General features: G+C 41.1%; 1 protein-coding gene across 1 annotated transcript in view; it reads right to left on the bottom strand.

Annotated features, from left to right (window-relative positions):
- The window catches only part of LOC112254142 (kinesin heavy chain-like), a 126,124-nt gene that overhangs the window by 16,773 nt on the left and 85,071 nt on the right, over window positions 1-24,280 (bottom strand). The window contains exons 22-24 of the mRNA XM_042324177.1: window positions 23,452-23,512; window positions 21,562-21,633; window positions 17,223-17,327 (exon numbers count right to left, since the gene is read on the bottom strand). Coding sequence (XP_042180111.1) covers window positions 17,223-17,327; window positions 21,562-21,633; window positions 23,452-23,512 — 238 coding nt within the window. The remainder of the gene's footprint in view (window positions 1-17,222; window positions 17,328-21,561; window positions 21,634-23,451; window positions 23,513-24,280) is intronic.

Genomic DNA, 24,280 nt, shown 5'->3' on the forward strand with positions numbered 1-24,280 from the left:
TGCGGCCAGGAGTCCGCACGTTGGGGGGTTCTGTCACGCCCTGGTCTTAGTATTTTGTGTTTTCTTTATTTATGTGGTCAGGCCAGGGTGTGACATGGGTTTATTTTGTGGTGTGTTTGTGTATTGGGGTTTTTCGTAGGTTTTGGGATTGTGGCTTAGTGGGGTGTTCTAGCAAAGTCTATGGTTGCCTGAGGCGGTTCTCAATCAGAGGCAGGTGATTCTCGTTGTCTCTGATTGGGAACCATATTTAGGCAGCCATATTCTTTGAGTGTTTCGTGGGTGATTGTTCCTGTCTCAGTTTTTTGTATTTCACCAGATAGGCTGTATAGGTTTTCACGGTCCGTTTGTTGTTTTGTATTGATCGTGTTTTGTCTACATTAAACATGTATCGAATTAACCACGCTGCATTTTGGTCCGACTCTCCTTCAATGGAAGAAAACCGTAACATTATCTCAGCTCGCTGGTCACCATAGCAGCACCCACCTGTAGCACGCGCTCCAGCAGGTATATCTCTCTGGTCACCCCCGAAACCAATACTTCCTTTGGCCACCTCCCCTTCCAGTTCCCCGCTGCCAATGACTGTAATGAACTCCAAAACCTCTGAAACTGGAAACACTCATCTCTCTCACTAGCTTTAAGCACCAGCTGTCAGAGCAGCTCACAGATTACTGCACCTGTACATAGCTCATCTATAATTTAGCCCAAACAACTACCTCTTTCCCTACTGTATTTATTTATTTTGCTCCTTTGCAACCCATTATTTGTATCTCTACTTTGCACATCCTTCCACTGAAAATCAACCATTCCAGTGTTTTACCTGCTATATTGTATATACTTCACCACCATAGCCTTTTCTGCCTTCACCTCCCTCATCTCACCTCACTTGCTCACATTGTATATAGACTTATTTTTCTACTGTATTATTGACTGTATGTTTGTTTTACTCCATGTGTAACTCTGTGTTGTTGTATGCGTCGAACTGCTTTGCTTTATCTTGGCCAGCTCGTAATTGTAAATGACAACTTGTTGTCAACTTGCCTAACTGGTTAAATAAAGGTGAAATTTAAAAAAAATTAAAAGTAAGAAAAATAGCCGAATGCACTAATTTGAAATGAGTGTCCACATACAGTATAGTATAGTGTATATGTTACATATGGATAGGCTCGAAATACAATTTCATATGATCATAAAATCACATTTTAATTGTCACATGCTTTGTAAACAACAGATGTAAACTAACATTGAAATGCTTATATACAGGCCCTTCCCAACAATGTAGAATACAGAAAACAAACTAAAATAATAACAGAAAACACAAGGAATGAATACACAATGAGCAATGATAACTTGGCTATATACACACGGGTACCAGTACCAAGACTTAGTGCTCTGGTACCGTTTGCCGTGCAGTAGTAGCAGAGAGAACAGTCTATGATTTGGGTGACTACAGTCTTGACAATTTTTAGGGCCTTCCTCTGAAACCACCTTGTATAGAGGTCCTGGATGGCAGGAAGTTCGCACTACCCTTTGTAGGACCTTGTTATCAGATACCAGATTCTTCACTGGGATTCTGGAGACGGTTGTAGACACAACAGGACCATAGCTGCAGCCACTTCTTCCAGTTCAGCTTGAATTAGTGGTTTATTGAAATAATAGAAAAATACATTTTGAAACTGCTCTGTTAGTGGATTATAAAATTAAGTGTTGATATTCATTAATATGAGAGGGGTTAAATTTCCACAGCCCCATCCCTGAGCTGTATACCTAAATACATTTTGTGGACTGTGATGCACATTGTCAAAAGTCACACTGGTGTCATCTTCCCTTTCCACAAACCTTTGAAAAGTAGCTATGTGAGTGTATAGCCTAATGCAGATTTAATGCGGCCTGCTGTTTAAGCAATTGAGATTCAGTAGATGCTGTTGATAAATGTTTTACACAACTAAAACTACTGTAACTCAGAAAGTTGATGTTTTCTAAGGTTTTTCTATATAATAAGAGAGAAGTTGTGATGACAGGATTAATCAGGAAATGTTTTAAATATTCTCTGCATGCTGTTGTCCACTTCTTGATGTCACTTCTTCCTGTTTCTCCAATTAAGGTATTTGTCTCTTTTAGTGTCTTTCCCAGATGCTTTTTGAATATTTTGCACTTGTTTTCATGTTTCTATGTCACGATCATCGTATGGAGGAGACCAAAGCGCAGCGTGGTGTGAATGCATACTTTAATGATTGACGAAACCACGAAGTACACGAAACAAAACAAACAAACTAATAAGACGACCGTGACCGCTATAGAACCACTGTGCTAACATGCAACATAACATAGACAATAACCCATGAAATACCAAAAGAAGATGACTAAATATGACCTAAATATGGTTCCCAATCAGAGACAACGATAAACACCTGCCTCTAATTGAGAACCAATCTAGGCAACCATAGACATATATGGTAAACAACCCCATAAACCTACAAAACCCCTAGACAGTACAAAAAAACACATACATCACCCATGTCACACCCTGACCTAACCAAAACAATAAAGAAAACAAAGAATACTCAGGTCAGGGTGTGACATTCTATGACAATCAATATAAAAATGATTGCGATTAAGAGAAGTAAATGCATTTTTATATAATTTAATTATTTCTACCAAATCAAAGCCTAACTTATGAAAATCCAAGGTTGTAAAAGTAGGACAGGCCTTTGTAGGATAATTAGCACCTGTTTTGATGTTTCTATGACAATCATTGCAAACATTATTGCGAACAAGAGATTTAAATGCATTTTCATATGATTTGACTATTTATATCAAATCAACACTTTACTTTTCTGCAAATCAAAAGGTTGTAAAAGTAAGACAGGCCTTTTTAGAATAATTAGAACTTGTTTTGATGTTTCAATGCAAAAGTTATTGAGAACAAGTGATTTCACAGAGTATGTCTGTTAATGTCTGATATACCTGTAAAACCTACTTTACCTCAGTCCACAGCCAGCACAGGCTGGAGCGAATTTAGCTACAGTAGCTAGAGGTAACGTTAGCTAGAATTAACAATGCATGACTGCAACGACTTTCTATAAATGCATTAACTGGGTTGTGTTTCGGAATTAACTTATCTATATGTCACATTGTCGATGTAATTTATTGACAGTAGGCTATCCATTGTAGCGTACAGCCGATTTGTTTGATAAAGTTAAAACAAAATGCAAGTCTATTGTTCTTGGATCTACTTGGTAAAATGCTGGTAAAATAAGCTGATTGTCCGAAAATAGACTGTTTGTGCATTGTTAGCTCTGGAATTGTGAAATTTATAGTTAACAAGTGTCTATTTAATGTTGATAAGTTTAAATCTGTGCCAATATGTATAGAATAGTTACTATGATAAATATGTAAAATGCATGAGCAGCCAACTAAGGGACTAAAGGAAACTAAGGGGATTGTGAGGGAAAGTTAGGTAAGAGAGGAGGAGCAGGACAGCCTTTTTTTACACGCGTGTTTTATGGAGCCATGAAAAATTGTACTCAATATCTTTTTACTGGTAAGTATTTTTGACAGATGACAACTTTGTCTGATGAACATGTTTGTGTCCACAGGACTGTGTCCACAGGAGGCCCTGACTGCTCTCACACAACCCGACACGGTACACTCAGCAAGGGCTCAACACAACCATCCAACTGCTATTTTCATGTAGTATTTACGATTTACCTTCCTTGTCCCTCATGCTTTGTGTAATGTATTTCTATCTAATCCTCTCTTCCCATTGTTTCTGTGCAGTCTTCAGATAGCAGGCAAAGGCTAGCGACTGAACGAGCTGCAAAAAACACTCAAACGGGACCTGAACTGAAAAGAAGAGCGACCCAGGGATGTGTGTGCTTTGGGGACGTTTAACAGAATGTGACAGGCAGAATGGGTGTTGTATGTGGAGGCCGTGGTGAAAGAGTAGTGATTACGATAGAGGAAACCAAGTCTAGATTTAACCTTTGATATGTTCTGAGAGAAGGACAGTGTACCGTCTAGCCATACTCACAAGTACTTGTATGAGGTGACTACCTCAAGCTCTAAACCCTCAGAGGTAGTAACCACACCAGTGGGGAGGTGGGCATTCTTCTCACCAAACCACATGACCTTTGTTTTGGAGTTGTTCAGAACAAGGTTAAGGGCAGAGAAAGCTTGTTGGACACTAAGAAAGCTTTGTTGTAGAGCGTTTAACACAAAATTCCTACTGCTTGAGCTATGTTGTTGATGTAAATTGAGAAGAGCAATTGAGAAGAGCGTGGGGCCTAGGATCGAGCCTTGGGGTACTCCCTTGGTGACAGGCAGTGGCTGAGACAGCTGACTTTATACACTGCACTCTTTGAGAGAGGTAGTTAGCAAACCAGACCAAAGACTCCTCAGAGTATGGGAAATTAAACACGTTTACCTGCTTTGTTTAATGTTAATAGTTAGCCATTATAAATACTTAACAAGTAGTAAGACATTTCTGTTCTACTAATGCTGTGTTTTTGTCAGGGGGCATACTCCAGCTCCCTGCAGCTAGTCTCAGCGGGTGGTTTACTCGAGATAGGGGTATCTGGAGCTGACAATTGATTTAATTGGTTGGTGATAAAACCTACAGCATGCATTTCATAGAATGCGTTAGGGTTTGTGTAATGCAAGGTACCAGGGAGAGATGGCCCGGGTATGGATAATGATGAGAGGAACCTTGTCTTACGGGCCAAACTATGGTTTCTGTACAATAAGAACAGTCTTCATAGCAAATGCTATCTGGCTGGGGGATTCGCCTTTCTCATATATCAAGTCACATCTTGTGACCCATTCCACACATCTGCTGTTTGTCATGTAGACTAAGGGGGTGTATCGTTGCTATAAAATATCTTTGTATTCATTGTATGTCAGGCTGCTCGGCCCAACAGTGAAGAGTGTTGTTTTGACTAGCTTCATTATTGCAATAATTAATCGATATTAAATAAAGATGAACGTAGACGTACGTCTGGGGTGAATAAAAAATTGAACGGTTTAAGGTTTAAACATTATATGACTGGTCTACAAAGTCTGGGCAATAGTCTCAGAAATAGTTGGCGTATGTCCACTTTTGGTGAAAGTATGCGAAATTGACTGACCTCTAACCAATGACACTATAAACGCTTATGGTATTTTCTCCATCCGGGTACTATATTTAAAATATAACCGCCCACAAGGCCTGAAAATTATTATTTGTTGTTCCGCAGTGTGAGAGGAGTTGCTATATTTATCGAATAAACCTTATTTCCATACAGTAGAGCGAATTAAGGTTGACTCGACATAACTTATAAAGTAGTACAAAGCCCAACTCAGGTTTTTTTTTAATCAAGATAAAATTGATTGTGATGTAATAAAGGAATTTCATTATGTCACAAGGGAAAAAATATGTTTTTATTAAACTCGCCAGGTCTGTTTCCAAATCACTGAATGTCGATTTAACTTGTTGAGGCTCTTTTCTGGTAATTATGTCATGATTATGTACAAAGATGTTAAGACTACAAAACATTATATTGGGTTATTTGAGGGATTTACTTATCATATATATACATATTACAGACTGAAATCTGAGTTTCTGATTGTAATTCAACTATTGACATGTTTGTCTTAGATACAGTTGAAATCGGAAGTTTACATACACCTTAGCCAAATACATTTAAACTCTGTTTTTCACAATTCCTGACATTTAATCCTAGTAAAAATCCTAGTTAGGATCACCACTTTATTTTCAGAATGTGAAAAGTCAGAATAATACTAGAGAGAATGATTTATTTCAGCTTTTATTTCTTTCAACACATTCCCAGTGGGTCAGAAATGTACATACACTCAATTAGTTATGTCGATTTCGGACTCGTTTTACTGTGGATATAGATATTTGTACCTATTTCCTCCAGCATCTTCACAAGGTCCTTTGCTGTTCTGGGAGTGATTTGCACTTTTCGCACCAAAGTACGTTAATCTCTAGGAGACAGAACGCATCTCCTTCCTGAGCTGTATGACAGCTGTGTGGTCCCATGGTGTTTATACTAGCGTACTATTGTTTGTACAGATGAATGTGGTACCTTCAGGCATTTGGAAATTGCTCCCAAGGATGAACCAGACTTGTGGAGGTCTACATTTTTTTTCTGAGGTTTTGGCTGATTTCTTTTGATTTTCCCATGTCAAGCACAGAGGCACTAAGTTTGAAGGTAGGCCTTAAAATACATCCACATGTATTTTATTGATTTCAAATAATGTCAATTAGCCTATCAGAAGCTTCTAGAGCCATGACATCATTTTCTGGAATTTTCCAAGCTGTTTAAAGGCACAGTCAACTTAGTGTATGTAAACTTCTGACCCACTGGAATTGTGATACAGTGAAATATAAGTGAAATGATCTGTCTGTAAACAATTGTTGGAACAATTACTTGTGTCATGCACAAAGTAGATGTCCTAAACGACTTGCCAAAACTATAGTTTGTTAACAAGAAATTTGTGGAGTGGTTGAAAAATTTGTTTTAATGACTCCAACCTAAGTGTATGTAAGCTTCCGACTTCAACTGTACTGTAGTTTTAGCAGGCAGTGTTTGTTTTAAGATGTAAACTGGACAATTTAGCAGCTTGCTTGGTTCAAATTGAAAGACTAATATATTCAACACGGATTGAGGACCCTACTGAATGGAGGACCCTAACGGTTTATTGCATTTCAAAAAATGTCTAATGTTAATTTTGAAATAATGGACATTTAATAAGTGTGAAGCAGAAGGAGAAGAGAAAGTTGTCAAGTTTATTTTTTAACCTTATGATAGAAGTAAACACAGAACGTTGTTTGAGAATGGGTTAATATACACTACCGTTCAAAAGTTTGGGGTCACTTAGAAATGTCCTTGTTTTCCATGAAAACATACATGAAATTAGTTGCAAAATGAATAGAAAATATAGTCAAGATGTTGACAAGGTCATAAATAATGATTTTTAATTGAAATAATAATTGTGTCCTTCAAACTTTGCTTTCATCAAAGAATCCATTTGCAGCAATTACAGCCTTGCAGACCTTTGGCATTCTAGTTGTCAATTTGTTGAGGTAATCTGAAGAGATTTCACCCCAGGCTTCCTGAAGCACCTCCCACAAATTGGATTGGCTTGATGAGCACTTCTTAAAGCTGCTCCCTCAACAGCCCAATAGGGTTGAGATCCGGTGACTGTGCTGGCCACTCCATTATAGACAGAATACCAGCTGACTGCTTCTTCCCTAAATAGTTCTTGCATAGTTTGGAGCTGTGCTTTGGCTCATTGTCCTGTTTGTAGGAGGAAATTGGCTCCAATTAAGCGCTGTCCACAGGGTATGGCATGGCGTTGCAAAATGGAGTGACAGCCTTCCTTATTCAAGATCCCTTTTACCCTGTATAAATCTCCCACTTTTACCACCACCAAAGCACCCCCAGACCATCACATTGCCTCCACCATGCTTGACAGATGGCGTCCAGCACTCCTCCAGCATATTTTCATTTTTTCTGCATCTCACAAATGTTCTTCTTTGTGATCCTCAAACTTAGATTTGTCTGTCCATAACACTTTTTTTCTTCCTCTGTCCAGTGTCTGTTCTTTTGCCCATCTTAAATATTGAATTTTCATTGGCCAGTCTGAGATATGGATTTTCTTTGCAACTCAAGGCCAAGCGATGAGCTTAGTAAGGCATGATCTGTGGCTCTGTCACTGTAGGCCATCCTTTCAGGATAAATTCATAAACCTGTGATAATGCCACATCCTTTGAAGTCCAATTTCTGATTTGTGTTGTGTTCACCGGTGCATCATCCAACACATCGATCATCAAGACTTGGTAATTTTCTCCTTCCTGATGATTTCTGGATCGGGCAGTCTACTCAGAGCATCAGCGTTACCATGGTATCTATCTGGATTGTAGATTATTCTGTACTCATAGGCCCTGAGCCACACAGCCCAACATTGAACTCTTGGAGAGACCATTTGTGGTACTAACTTTTGATCATGGAACGGAGAGATCAGAGGCTCCCGTATGACTGCTTGTGGAATCTCTAATCTCTGTATTCCGAATATGACAGCCAGTCCTTCCGTGTCCAGCTGGGAGTACTTTTTCTCCACTGGCGACAATGTTCTTGACATGAACCTGATTGGGGCAGAGAAACCTTTCTCCATCCGATGTCATAGCACCGCCCCCACACCATACGATGAGGCATCACACGATAAGATGAGGTCTCTGTCTGCTGAGTAGTGCCCAAGGACTTCTGCTGATTGCAGTAACACCTTTGACTTTGCAAAAGCTTCTTTCTGACCATTTCAAGGCCACATACTTCCTTAACAGTTGATGCAGTGGAGCTAAGAGGGTAGAGAGGTTAGGGAGGAAGCAATTATAAGAGTTCAGTAAGCCTAGATAGGCTTTCAGCTCTGTAACACTTGTTGGAGCTTGCGCTTCCACGACAGCCCTCACTTTAACTTTGACAGTGTGTAACCCCTTGGCGTCCACCTTGTGGCCCAGGTGCTGCACTTCATCAGCTAACAGTGTACACTTGCTCCTCTTCAGCCTTCGACCGGCCTACTCCATCCTCCTCAAAACTTCACCCAAGTTTCTGAGATGCTCCTCCTTCGTGACTCCCCTGACAACAATGTCGTCGAGGTAGACCGTTACCTTGGCTATCCCCTGCAGAACTTCCTCCATGGTTCTTTGGAAGATAGCTGGTGCGGAAGACACCCTGAAAGGTAAGCATTTATAGTTAATCATCCCTATGTGGGTGTTTATGGTCAGGTACTTCTGTGAAGCTGCATACATTAGCACTTGATGATATACGTGACTCATGTCCAGTTTTGTGAACTGTTGCCCTCCGGTTAATGTTGAAAGCAAATTCTCCACTTTGGGTATGGGGTACTGCTCCAGTGATGAAACTCTATAAATTTACAGTCAGTTTTTAGTCACCACATAATCTGATGGAACCATCTGGTTTGAGTATGGGAACAACTGGTGCTGCCCACTCCGAACTTAACAAGAATAATTATATCCTCTGCTAAGAGTCTGTCAATTTCCACATCCACTTTAGGCTTCATGGCATATGGAACTGATCTTGGCCTATAGAATCTGGGAGTAGCATCTGCAGTAACATGAATGGTAGCTTGGACCCCTTTTAATGTCCCTAGCCTTTCTTTGAAAATACACTCATGCTTTGAAAGCACCTGCTGTAGTGTCAATGTCTCTTTGGTGACATGTTTGATTTCATCCCCGTTCAATTTTTTTTACCTCCAACCACCCTCACCCTAGTAAACTGGGGCCAGTACCTTCCACTACTAAGAGATGCAGACTTTTATTTTGTCCTTGATATTCCATTTGATCATCAGCAACTCCAATCACAGTGACCTTATCCCCTGTGTACGTTTTGAATTTAATGGGGTTGTCTCTCAATTTAGACACTTCAACATTTTTCCACTTCCTATAGAATTGGGACCTGTTCATTAGCATGACACTACATCCTGTGTCTATTTCAAATGGTACCTTAAATCCATTATTCCCATTTCCACAATGAAAGGCTTCACCTTTTTCATATTCCGCCCCCTGTACACTGTACGTTGAGAACGCTTGCTCTGCGTCTGCGCACTCACTTTCACTTTATCACTTGATTTGAGGTAGCTAGAGCATTGTGAGGTATTCGGCTTTCGGTCCATTTTCTGTACCCTGTGGCTTTTTCTTATTGCGGCACGCCCTCGCAATGTGTCCTATTATCCCACATGCATAACACTTTCATGTTTTAATTTACAGTCAAACGCGGCCCTTTGCAACGATAAAAGTCTATATTGGCTGCTTCCCCACGGCTTTCCGTTCTTTGAAATTCAGAGCTGCTCTCTTTTACTGTATGGCACAAAGTTGCGCCCCTTGCCTGCAAATCCAGTGCATTTCTATTCACATACTCCATGGCCTGGGCCAGTTTGAGTGCATTCTAAAATGTGAGATTAGGCTCTGATAACGAGCGTATTTGTATCATTAATCCCACACACCAGCCGTGAATCAAACTTGAATCTTGCACTATCTCACTGGGTTTGGGGTTTAGTGATTTTTTTAAAGATCGACTAGATCTATGAATGGCTTTTCTCCTGGTTTATCTGGGATCAACAGTTTCTCATTAAGCTGTTATTTCTGTGCACTGACAACCCTTATGAGTATGGATTTCTGTATAGCAACATCAGTTATTTTATTAGCAGCAAAGAAATGTTCCATTATTTCACAGTACTTCTCCCATTCCTGATTTTTAGGATCAAATGGTGGTAAAGAGCCTATGGTTGCCAAAGACATCTCTTCTGATTCCCTCTCCCCTCACACAGTCAATAATTTGTCCTACCCGTATCCAGGGAATCAACCTTCAAAATCTTCCACTGCTCACTTGAGTCTCACATCCAGCGTTGCACACCATACACTAAATTGAATTTGTGGCAGACCTTTCCTATGCAGTCCTCCATCCTTGTCGCCAAATATGTAGTATCTTAAGAGGATTCTTAGATTGATGACACATATGACACATGACACATAAGTACTGTTTAGTATTTAATTGTAACTTATAATAACATTCCCTAATGCAAGCTGTAAGCTACCTGACAGGCTGACTACACCGTTCGCGTAACGTGTAAAATAAATTTAGAAATCTATATTATTCTATATTAACCTCTAGCGTCGAGCAATCCCGTATCCGGGAGCGTAATTATAGCCTCAAGCTCATTACCATAACTATTCATGAAAATCGCAAATGAAATGAAAGAAATATATTCACTCACAAGCTTAGCCTTTTGTTAACAACACTGTCATCTCAGATTTTCAAAATATGCTTTTCAACCATTCAACCTATACAAGCATTTGTGTAAGAGTATTGATAGCTAGCATAGCATTAAGCCTAGCATTCAGCAGGCAACATTTTCACAAAAACAAGAAAAGCATTCAAATAAAATAATTTACCTTTGAAGAACTTCGGATGTTTTCAATGAGGAGACTCTCAGTTAGACAGCAAATGTTCAGTTTTTCCAAAAAGATTACTTGTGTAGGAGAAATCGCTCCGTTTTGTTCATCATGTTTGGCTAAGAAAAAAATCTGAAAATGCAGTCTCTACAACGCTGAACTTTTTACCAAATTAACTCCATAATATCGACAGAAACATGGCAAGCGTTGTTTAGAATCAATCCTCAAGGTGTTTTTCACATATCTATTCGATGATAAATCATTCGTGGCAGCTGTGTTTCTCCTCGAAGCAAATGAAAAATACACGCAGCTGGAGATTACACAATAATTGCAACGGAGGACACCAAGCGGCCACCTGGTAGATGTAGTGTCTTAAGGTCAATCTTCCAATGATTTGCCTACAAATACGTCACAATGCTGTCGACACCTTGGGGAAACGACAGAAAGTCTAAGCTCATTCGTGACCCATACACAGCCATATAAGGAGACATTGGAACACAGCGCATTCAAAATCTGGGGCACTTCCTGTATGAAATTTCATCTTGGTTTCGCCTGTAGCATTAGTTCTGTGGCACTCACAGACAATATCTTTGCAGTTTTGTAAACATCAGAGTGTTTTCTTTCCAAAGCTGTCAATTATATGCATAGTCGAGCATCTTTTTGTGACAAAATATCTTGTTTAAAACGGGAACGTTTTTTTATCCATAAATTAAAAGAGCGCCCCCTATATCCAAGAAGTTAATCTATATTAGCACCCACACTGCTCGCACACACAAACGAGCGTCTGCGTTGCCAAGGACTAAAATAGAAGTCCGTTCTATTTGTGGCGCAGATCCTGCCTCTCCCATCTCCACATTGGTTTATAGAAGCAGGTACCCAAGTGCCATCTCATTGGTTATACCCACATGGGTGACTGAAAGACGAACGTGGTCAGTGGCGGTAATGCACCTAATTTATGAAAGTTGCCAAACGCAATATAAAGTCAAGAGAAGAAAAAGCCTGGAAGGAGGAAAGATGACTAGAAACGATTCGGTTGACCGTTTTGTGTGTGGATTAATTGGCGGAGTAGAGGACCTTGTGCATTTCAGGTAAAATAACAACTCAGTGTTTATATCCCAGGACAAATTAGCTAGCAACAGCAAGCTAGCTAAATTGCCAAAAATGTTTAATGCTTTTCGACCTGTCCCCAAATTAATATAATTAGTTCAGTTTGTTTTGATATTTTAACCTGCGTGTCATGATCACATTTGGTGTGGGGGGACAAAATATATTTATGCGCGATGGCGCACACGCACAGCTGGTTTGGGTTCGGTGTGAGACTTTCTCAAGCATGGTTATATAGGCAGACATAGAAAACGGCTATTGATAGCGGAAAGCAAACCCCCGTCTTACGTCAATACTGCCATCTATTGGTAAACATAAATATACCAGGTGACTACAAGGGCAATGGTGAGATCTTTAAGGTTGCAGTGACACATCCATAACCTGAGCGGAAACCAGATACTATAGACATCAAGAAAGCCAATCAGATGATTGACAAATTTTTCCAACACTTTTGATAAACAGGGTAAAATAGAAATTGGCCTATAACAGTTAGGATCAGATTGATCTCCCCTTTAAATAAAGGATGCACCGTGGCTGCCTTCCAAGCAATGGGAACCTGCCCAGAGAGGAGAGACAGGTTGAAATGGTCAGGTATAGGCTTGGCGATGATAGGGTCACCACACACGGAGTTCCCTCTCAGGAAATAAAAGCTATTTTGAATTTTAAATGTCACTGGTGAAATTTTTGGGGTCTTTGGAAGATCATTAAAAAACAATAACATGAGGTAGTCTTGAAAACCTGACCCTAGGCAAGTGATTAATGTCTGGTTTCAATGACAGACTCTTTAGGCAACTTCTATAAGTGAAAGGCAATTGTTGCGGGGTGGGTTCTCTTCAGACAGACAACTCTCCCAACAAATCATGAATCATGAATCATGAAATTCAAAAACAAAGTTTGCAGGCAAAACCTTTGCAATGGTTTTAGTGAATGTACACAATGCAAACTAGCCACATGCGAAATGCTCTAATTAAAAATAACCTCTGTGATCTATCTTGCTAGCTACTATTTTGTATTTTATTCAAGCAGATAAGGTAGTGTAGTTGTTCCTCTATGCCAAACTGATATTCTATTACATACAGACGCTTTTAAGCCAGAGCATTTGAACATTTTGGAAGCTAGAGAGACTAGCATAACAGCTCAGTTAGAGTTGAGCAACTATCTACATATATATTTTTATATTCTTTAGGTTCACAATACTTAATGTGGAAACTTTTATTTTTCTAATCACACTTTCTGCCATTGTGTCAGACATGTTGGATACAGTGATGGGCCAGTGGCGACCCTCCCCAGCACATGTTGCCCTCCTTCTCCTGGTCCTCCTGTCTGTTGCTTCAGTTGGGGCATAGCCCCCATGCACATCCTCAAGACCCCTATCACAGTGGTCGCCCCACAAACCCCCCTACTAAACCCTTCCATCCTAACGAGCCCCCGCTCTACCTTACATATCTTAATGCTGTAGGGGCTGGACAGCTCATGGCACACAACCCTGGGATGCACCCCAGGCAGAACGGGACAGAGAGAGGGACAGGGACAGACAGTGGGACAGGGATTTAGAAGGGCGGTACGGTGCCGGTGGGATTGTCTCTCTAAGGTAATCTTACCAGGAGGGCAACTCTTCCAAGTATTTGCACCACTCGCACCACTCAGCGCAAGAGAGAGGTGAGAGGGTCTACAGACGGGACAGCCTGGGCTCCAGAGGCTGCGGCAGACACCGTAACCACCACTCACACAACCACAGAAGCTACCACAGTTTGTGAATAGCACGAGGTAAAATGAGACGTGAATATCAGTGACAAAAAAATGGTCCTAAAGGTTTGCCATGGTATTGTGATACTACTAAGTATTGTGATACTGGCTTGGTATTGTTTTGTGGGTAATATTTAGCATTGTGACAACCCTAATAAATCATTTCATATGGGTTTAGTGACATTTCAGATGAACCCCGGGTCTATTTTGATACATGTAAAATGTTTGCAATCATCTGTTTCAGTGTTCATGCGTGGCAGCACTTTCAATTTCACACCAATTTTAGACAATGGTGTTTGCAATAACCTGTTTCAGTGTTTATATGGAGTTTTACTAGGTCTGTTTGTACCCGTTAGTAGCTGTTACGTTCAGACTGACCCCTTTTTAACAAGACAGGTCCCCCAGACATTTTGCAGGGAGTTTTCCACTTTGTCTCTCACATTCTAAAACGGGGTAAATGACAGTACTTCCAATTTCACACCAATTACAGACAAGGGCATATTGAGTATTTTGTTATTTTACAAGCAATAGTATTTTGTACAAGCTAACATCCAGTTACTTTTTTCGTAAGTGGTTAGACAACAATAAACATGAAAAGTTGTTAACATTAAATAATCTGTCATGATACTTGATAGTTAATGTGTTTAATGCATGCACCAAAAAATGATGCCTCAGTTATGATCTCCAAATGCTCAGACATGGCTGTTCTTGTATAGAGTGCATTCGGAAAGTATTCAGACCTCTTTATCCAAAAGAGATAACTTTTTTTTTTTAAATTACTTTTAGAATAAGGTTGTAACGTAACAAAATGCACACAATAGCCCATATTGACAAAGCAAAAATAGTTTTTTAGAAATGTTTACAAAAAAAAATGAAATATCACATTTACACAAGTATTCAGGGACTTTACTCTACTTTGTTAAAGCACCTTTAGCAGCGATTACTGCCTCAAGTCTTCTTGGGTATGGCGCTACAATCTTGGGACACCTGTATTTGGACAATTTCTCCCATTCTTCTCTGCAGATCCTCTCAAGCTCTGCTGGGTTGGATGGGGAGCGTTGCTGCACAGCTATGTTCAGGTCTCTTCAGAGATGTTGGATTGGGTTCAAGTCCGGCATCTGGCTGGGCCACTGAAGGACATTCAGAGACTTGTCCCGAAGCCACTCCTGCGTTGTCTTGGCTGTGTGCATAGGGTTGTTGTCCTGTTGTTAGGTGAACCTTCACCCCAGTCTGAGATCCTGAGCGCTCTGGAGCAGGTTTTCATCAATGATTTATTTGTACTTTGCTCTGTTCATCTTTCCCTCAATCCTGACTAGTCTCCCAGTCCATGCAGCTGAAAAACATCCCTGCAACATGATACTAACACCACCATGGATTCACCTGAGCTCAATTTCGAGTGTGGTTCCTACCCTGAAGCATGGAGTTCCAGATACAGCCCTGCCATTAGTTGAAGGCAGCCAATCCAATAGTTTCAGAAAAGTAGTCACTTCTTGAGATCTGTATTAAAATATTTAGTTTAAGTAGTTGCGTTCTCAGATCTGAATTCAAATAGTTTAAAAAGTAGTAACTTTCTGAGATCTGTGTTCAAATGGTTTTAAAGTTTTCATTTTGTGTTGTCCTCCAGGAAAAATGTTTCTTTCCACAAAGCATAGTTAACTATAGTTATCCCAGGTCTGGTGTGTGTGCCAGTCAGCAGGTAAATCTACCAAATGAAAGTGTGTGTGTGTGTATATGCGAAAGCATGTTCCTGTGTGTGTGCACACACTGTGTGTGTGTCCATTCGACCCAGTCTGTAGAGCCACCTCTATGTATTACAGCAGCAGCAGTATAAGTAACATTACATTTCCTGCTGCTGTGTTTTTAGAGGGACTTTTATCTGGTTCTGCAGTACAGGGTGATTGATGTAGCTGGCTCTACAGTACTTAGTACCCAGAGGAGAGCAATGGCACAGCCAGGACAAAAATACATTTGTTTTGTCCCTTTTGTCCCTCTCCTACTTATTCTGCTCTCTTTGAATTCCCCTCATTCTCTCACTGGTGCTCGAACACTAAGTCATAGGTGCACTTTTAGAAAAAAAGGTGCTAAGTAGAAACATTCAGGGTTCTTCGGGTTTGTCCCCATTGGGGAACCCTTTTTGTTGCTGGGTAGGACCCTTTGCGGAGGGGTTCTATCTATAAACCTATATGTAGGGTTCTTCAAAGAACCCCCTGTGTATGGTTCTACCTAGAACCCTCTATGAAGAACCATTTTATAATCTAAAACATTCTTCCTCGAATTGTCTATGAAGGGTTCTACCGAGAACGCTTTTATCTTTGGAGGGTTCTTCATAGAACGGGTAGAAGCCACCAACCTTATCAGCCTTTCACATTTTTTTTTGATGACAATACATATGTATATCATAAGGCCTTTCTTTGAGGGCGTAGTTATACCCTAACACAGTGGTGTTAGGAATCTCCAGGATTACAGGCCACATCAGGCTTGCAAGTCACATTATGCTGGCTTGCAAAGTGATGTGTAATTCCTATTGGAATCCAGCTAGAGTTAGGATAGCCGACAAGCGGAATTGTTAATCACACGCAACCTGCATTCAGCCAGGGTAGGGAAGATTTAATACTGAGACCTCAATCATCTAAACTGGAACAACCAACAGGTGCAATAAATCCAATTACTAACAGATTGGACTAGTTTAGAAATCTGTATGTTATTTATGTTTGTGTAGCATAAAATTTATCAACCAATCAATGTACATGCGAAAACACATATGTTAACATATGGAAAAAATAAACAAACAATTCTGAAAATTTCCCGGCAAATTATAATGCTGGGAATTATGCTACGCCACTCGGGAGGCCCATGTAGAACCCTTCCTGCCTTCCAAAGAATCCTTCTTGCCTTTCAAATAACTATTTTTTCCAAAAATAATTCTTAGTATGTTAAAGTTTCTAGGTAGAACCCGTTGACTTACAAAGAACCCTTGTCTTCCAAAAAGGGTTCTTCTGATCAGAACAGTTATTGGTAGAACACTATCCCTCCTCAAATAACCTGTTTGGAACACTTTTTCTAAGAGTGTGTGTATGGAATAGAAATGGGCTTTGAAGTTTTTATGCAGGCTAAAACTAGGGCCAGGGCCTGTATTCAGAAAGAGTCTGAAAGAAGGTCCCTGCTGTTCTTATATAATCGAATTCATTATGAACCTTAAAGACAAACCAGGGGGCCAATGTATCTTTGCATATCAGAGTAAGACTGCTGATCTAGGATCAGGTCCACCTGTCCATATTATCTTATTCATTATTTTATTATAATGTTATTCAATTAATCACTATTTCAGCACTCCTACTCTGAGACTTTGTCAAGAGTCCAGGCCGCTCTGCTCCACACACACACAACACATTCATCCACCTACCTGTTTGTGAACTTTTGTAAGCTGGTCCAGGTTGTTCTCAAGAAAGGAAATCTTCTGCTTCTGGTGGCTACATCCCCCGCTATCATCTGCCTCCATCTCTGAATGCTGCAGCGGAGAGAAACAGAGAGAGAGACAGAGACAGAGAGAGAGAGAGAGAGAGAGAAACAGACAGAGAGAGAGAGAGAGAGAGAGAGAGAGAGAGAAACAGACAGAGAGAGAGAGAGAGAGAGACAGAGAGACAGACAGAGACAGAGAGAGAGAGAAGGAGATAAAGAGAAAGAAAGAGAATGTGGTTAAGATCACACTAGATATAATTAACTATTAAATCCTTTAGATTAATGGTCACCAACCGGTCGATGGAACCTAGGCATTCCTAGTCGGTCACCAGACGACCTCCACTTATCACTGTCAAACGCTCCCTGAAACACTTCAGCGAGCAGGCCTTTCTAAATCGACCTGGCCAGGGTATCCTGGAAGGATATTGATCTCATCCCGTCAGTAGAGGATGCCTGTTTTTTTTTTAAAGACTTCCTAACCGTCTTAAATAAGCATGCCCCATTCAAGAAATTTAGAACCAGGAACAGATATAGCCCTTGGTTCTCCCCAGACCTGACAGCCCTTAACCAACACAAAAACATCCTATGGCGTTCTGCATTAGCATCGAACAGCCCCCGTGATATGCAGCTATTCAGGGAAGCTAGAAACCATTATACACAGGCAGTTAGAAAAGCCAAGGCTAGCTTTTTCAAGCAGAAATTTGCTTCCTGCAACACTAACTCAAAAAAGTTCTGGGACACTGTAAAGTCCATGGAGAATAAGAACACCTCCTCCCAGCTGCCCACTGCACTGAAGATAGGAAACACTGTCACCACTGATAAATCCACCACAATTGAGAATTTCAATAAGCATTTTTCTACGGCTGGCCATGCTTTCCACCTGGCTACCCCTACCCCGGTCAACAGCACTGCACCCCCCACAGCAACTCACCCAAGCCTTCCCCATTTCTCCTTCTCCCAAATCCAGTCAGCTGATGTTCTGAAAGAGCTGCAAAATCTGGACCCCTAAAAATCAGCCGGGCTAGACAATCTGGACCCTTTCTTTCTAAAATTATCTGCCGAAATTGTTGCCACCCCTATTACTAGCCTGTTCAACCTCTCTTTCGTGTCGTCTGAGATTCCCAAAGATTGGAATGCAGCTGCGGTCATCCCCCTCTTCAAAGGGGGGGGAACACTCTTGACCCAAACTGCTACAGACCTATATCTATCCTACCCTGCCTTTCTAAGGTCTTCGAAAGCCAAGTGAACAAACAGATTACCGACCATTTCGAATCTCACCATACCCTCTCTGCTATGCAATCTGGTTTCAGAGCTGGTCATGGGTGCACCTCAGCCACACTCAAGGTCCTAAGAGATATCTTAACCACCATCGATAAGAAACATTATTGTGCAGCCGTATTCATTTATCTGGCCAAGGCTTTCGACTCTGTCAATCACCACATCATTATCGGCAGACTCGACAGCCTTGGTTTCTCAAATGATTGCCTCGCCTGGTTCCCTAAGTACTTCTCTGATAGAGTTCAGTGTGTCAAATCGGAGGGTCTGTTGTCCGGACCTCTGGCAGTCTATGGGGGTGCCACAGGGTTCAATCCTTGGACCGACTCTCTTCTCTGTATACATCAATGATGACGCTCTTGCTGCTGGTGAGTCTCTGATCCACCTCTACGCAGACGACACCATTCGGTATACTTCTGGCCCTTCTTTGGACACTGTGTTAACAACCCTCCAACTCCAACAACTCTCTTTCCGTGGCCTCCAATTGCTCTTAAATACAAGTAAAACTAAAAGCATGCTCTTCAACCGATCGCTGCCTGCAACTGCCCGCCTGTCTAACATCACTACTCTGGACGGCTCTGACTTAGAATATGTGGACAACTACAAATACCTAGATGTCTGGTTAGACTATAAACTCTCCTTCCAGACCCACATCAAACATCACCAATCCAAAGTTAAATCTAGAATTGGCTTCCTATTTCACAACAAAGCATCCTTCACTCATGCTGCCAAACATACCCTTGTAAAACTGACCATCCTACCAATCCTCGACTTTGGCGATGTCATTTACAAAATAGCCTCCAATACCCTACTCAACAAATTGGATGCAGTCTATCACAGTGCCATCCGTTTTGTCACCAAAGCCCCATATACTACCCACCATTGCTGCCTGTACGCTCTCGTTGGCTGGCCCTCGCTTCATATTCGTCGCCAAACCCACTGGCTCCATGTCATCTACAAGACCCTGCTAGGTAAAGTCCCCCCTTATCTCAGCTCGCTGGTCACCATAGCATCACCCACCTGTAGCACACGCTCCAGCAGGTATCTCTCTCTGGTCACCCCCAAAACCAATTCTTTCTTTGGCCGCCTCTCCTTCCAGTTCTCTGCTGCCAATGACTGGAACGAACTACAAAAATCTCTGAAACTGGAAACACTTATCTCCCTCACTAGCTTTAAGCATGAGCTGTCAGAGCAGCTCCCAGATTACTGCACCTGTACATAGCCCACCTATAATTTAGCCCAAACAACTACATCTTTCCCTACTGTATTTTAATTTAATTTATTTTGCCCCTTTGTACCCCATTATTTTTTATCTCTACTTTGCACATTCTTCCACTGCAAATCTACCATTCCAGTGTTTTACTTGCTATATTGTATTTACTTTGCCACCATGGTCCTTTTCCCTTATCTCACCTCATTTGCTCACATCGTATATAGACTTGTTTGTACTGTATTATTGACTGTTTTACTCCATGTGTAACTCTGTGTCGTTGTATGTGTCGAACTGCTTTGCTTTATCTTGTCCAGGTCGCAATTGTAAATGAGAACTTGTTCTCAACTTGCCTACCTGGTTAAATAAAGGTTAAATAAAAAATCCCCTCAGACTGACCATCAGATGCAGGCCATCAGTCCAGTAACAACAACAAAAGCTACCATCAGTCCAGTAATTAAAAAATATATATGAATATGGTCACATAGCTATGCCTCACAAGTACATTGAACAAAAATCTAAACGCAACATGTAAAGTGTTGGTCTCATGTTTCATGGGCTGAAATAAAAGATCCCAGGAAATGTCCAGATGCACAAAAAGCTTTTTTCTCTAAAATGTCCTGCACAAATTTGTTTACATCCCTGTTAGCGAGCATTTCTCCTTTTCCAAGATAATCCATCCACCTGAAAGGTGTGGCATATCAAGAAGCTGATTAAACAGCATGATCATTACACAGGTGCACTTGGTGCTGGAGACAATAAAAGACCACTCTAAAATATGCAGCTTTGTCACACAACACAATGCCACAGATATCTAAAGATTCGAGGTGGCATGCAATTGGCATGCTGACTGCAGTAACGTCTACCAAAGCTGTTATCAGAGAATTTAATGTTAATTTCTCTACCATAAGTCGCCCCCGACATCGTTTTAGAGTATTTGGCAGTGTGTCCAACCGGCCGCACAACCGCAGACCGCGCGCGTGTGTGGCGTCGTGTGGGCGAGTGGTTTGCTGATGTCAACGTTGTGAACAGAGTGCCCCATGGTGGCAGTGGGGTTATGGTATGGGCAGGCATAAACTACGGACAATGAACACAATTGCATTTTATCGATGGCAATTTGAATGCACAGAAATACCGTGATGAGATCCTGAGGCCCATTGTTGTGCCATTCATCCACCACCATCACCTCGTGTTTCAGCATAATAATGCACCGCCCCATGTCGCAAGGGTCTGTACACAATTCCTGGAAGCTGAAAATGTTCCAGTTTCCGCCAATATCCAGCAACTTTGCAAAGACATTGAAGAGGAGTGCATACGCACTGTGACAAACATATGCTTATCTGTATTCCCAGTCATGTGAAATCCATTGATTACGGCCTAATGAATTAATGTCAATTGACATATTTTCTTATATGAACGGTAACTCAGTAAAATCTTTGAAATTGTTGCATGTTGCACTTACAGAATATTTTTGTTCAGTGTAATACAACAAATTATACAGTGCGATCATACACCTAAAAAAAATGATATAATAAAAAAATGGTCTGTGGAGAACAACATTGACAGGGCAATTCAAGCTTAACCAATATACAGAGATAATGTATTGGGCCTACTGCACAAACCTCATTGCTACAGAAATGTTTTTAACTGGTTAATATTGCATAACATAAGCTGACGTTTTTTTAAGTCATGTTTAAAAAAAAAAGCTGAGCGGTAGATCTTGCCTTGCATTTTGACTCATCTTCTACAGTCTTCCTCTCCCTCCTTTACTCCCTCTCTTCATCCTTTACTCACTTACCCTTTTGACTCGAGTTGTGAGGTCTTGAACAAAAAGCTTCCGCAGGTTGTGCAGGGTCTGGAGTTCACGGGCCTGTGGAATAAAGAGAGAGAAGAGAGAGAGAGAAATAGAGAGAGAGAAATAGAGTGAAAAGGAAAGTGGGAAGGAGGAAGGGATAGAGGCACGGAGGGTTGGAGAAAGAGAGGGATGTGGCAAGAGAAAAACAAGAGGTTTGCACAAAGAGTGGGCAAAGAGAGAGAAAGAGGAAGAGAGAGGAGGTGCATTAGTGAATCGTGATCAAATTCTCCTACAGTGGATTAAATTGAATGTCAGGGAGAGAGCGAAGGAGTGAGGGAGATACAGTGGGGCAAAAAAGTATTTAGTCAGCCACCAACTGTGCAAGTTCTGCCACTTAAAAAGATGAGAGGCCTGTAATTTTCATCATAGGTACACTTCAACTATGACAGACAAAATTAGAAAAAAAAATCCAGAAAATCACATTGTAGGGTTTTTAATGAATTTATTTGCAAATTATGGTGGAAAATAAGTATTTGGTCACCTACAATCAAGCAAGATTTCTGTCTCTCACAGACCTGTAAATTCTTCTTTAAGAGGCTCCTCTGTCCTCCACTCGTTACCTGTATTAATGGCACCTGTTTAAAGTTGTTATCAGTATAAAAGACACCTGTCCACAGCCTCAAACAGTCACACTCCAAACTCCACTATGGCCAAGACCAAAGAGCTGTCAAAGGACACCAGAAACAAAATTGTAGACCTGCACCAGGCTGGGAAGACTGAATCTGCAACAGGTAAGCAGCTTGGTTTGAAGAAATCAACTGTGGGAGCAATTATTAGGAAATGGAAGACATAAGACCACTGATAATCTCCCTCGATCTGGGGCTCCACGCAAGATCTCACCCGGTGGGGTCAAAAAGATCACAAGAACGGTGCGCAAAAATCCCAGAACCACACGGGGGGACCTAGTGAATGACCTGTAGAGAGCTGGGACCAAAGTAACAAAGCCTACCATCAGTAACACACTACTCCGCCAGGGACTCAAATCCTGCAGTGCCAGACGTGTCCCCCTGCTTAAGCAGGCCCGTCTGAAATTTGTTAGAGAGCATTTGGATGATCCAGAAGAAGATTGGCAGAATGTCATATGGTCAGATGAAACCAAAATATAACTTTTTGGTAAAAACTCAACTCGTCATGTTTGGAGGACAAAGAATGCTGAGTTGCATCCAAAGAACACCATACCTACTGTGAAGCATGGGGGTGGAAACATCATGCTTTGGGGCTGTTTTTCTGCAAAGGGACCAGGATGACTGATCCGTGTAACGGAAATAATGAATGGGGCCATGTATCGTGAGATTTTGAGTGAAAACCTCCTTCCATCAGCAAGGGCATTGAAGATGAAGCGTGGCTGGGTCTTTCAGCATGACAATCATCCCAAACACACCGCCCGGGCAATGAAGGAGTGGCTTCGTAAGAAGCATTTCAAGGTCCTGGAGTGGCCTAGCAAGTCTCCAGATCTCAACCCCATAGAAAATCTTTGGAGGGAGTTGAAAGTCCGTGTTGCCCAGCAACAGCCCCAAAACATCACTGCTCTAGAGGAGATCTGCATGGAGGAATAGGCCAAAATACCAGCAACAGTATGTGAAAACCTTGTAAAGAGATTGAGTATTGAGATAAACTTTTGTTATTGACCAAATACTTATTTTCCACCATAATTTGCAAAAAAATTAATTAAAAATCCTACAATGTGATTTTCTGGATTTTTTTCTCATTTTGTCTGTCATAGTTGAAGTGTACCTATGATGAAATTACAGGCCTCTCTAGTCTTTTTAAGTGGGAGAACTTGCACAATTGTTGGCTGACTAAATACTTTTTTGCCCCACTGTAGATACTCACCACAGTCTCTTCCAGTCCTTTAAGGTCCTGCTTAGACTGCTCGTGGCGCTCATGAAGAAATCTGGCAAAATGTGGAAGGAGCAAATAAATACAGTTCAAGTCAGAAGTTTACATACACCTTAAACAAATACATTTCATCTCAGTTTTCACAATTCCTGACATTTAATTCCAGAAAAAAATTCCCTGTGTTAGGTCAGTTTTTTTAAGAATGTGAAATGTCAGAATAATAGCAGTGAGAATTATTTCAGCTTTTATTTTTTTCCATCACATTCCCAGTGGGTCAGAAGTTTACGTACACTCAATTAGTATTTGGTAGCATTGGCTTTAAATTGTTTAACTTGGGTCAAACGTTTCAGGTAGCCTTCCACAAGCTTCCCACAATAAGTTGGGTGAATTTTGGCCCATTCCTCCTGACAGAGCTGGTGTAACTTAGTCAGGTTTTGCAGGCCTCCTTGCTCGCACACACTTTTTCAGTTCTGCCCACAAATCTTCTATGGGATTGAGGTCAGGGCTTTGTGATGGCCACTCCAATACCTTGACTTTGTTGTCCTTAAGCCATTTTGACTCAACTTTGGAAGTATGCTTGGGGTTATTGTCCATTTGGAAGACCCATTTGCGACCAAGCTTTAACTTCCTGACTGATGTCTTGAGATGTCGCTGCAATATATTCACATAATTTTCCTACCTCATGATGCCATTAATTTTGTGAAGTGCACCAGTCCCTCCTGCAGCAAAGCACCCCACAATATGATGCTGCCATCCCCGTGCTTCACGGTTGGGATGGTGTTCTTCGGCTTGCAAGCCTCCCCCCTTTTCCTCCATACATAAT

The sequence above is a fragment of the Oncorhynchus tshawytscha genome, linkage group LG07 (assembly GCF_018296145.1).
Source record: "Oncorhynchus tshawytscha isolate Ot180627B linkage group LG07, Otsh_v2.0, whole genome shotgun sequence".
Taxonomy (NCBI): Eukaryota; Metazoa; Chordata; class Actinopteri; order Salmoniformes; family Salmonidae; genus Oncorhynchus; species Oncorhynchus tshawytscha.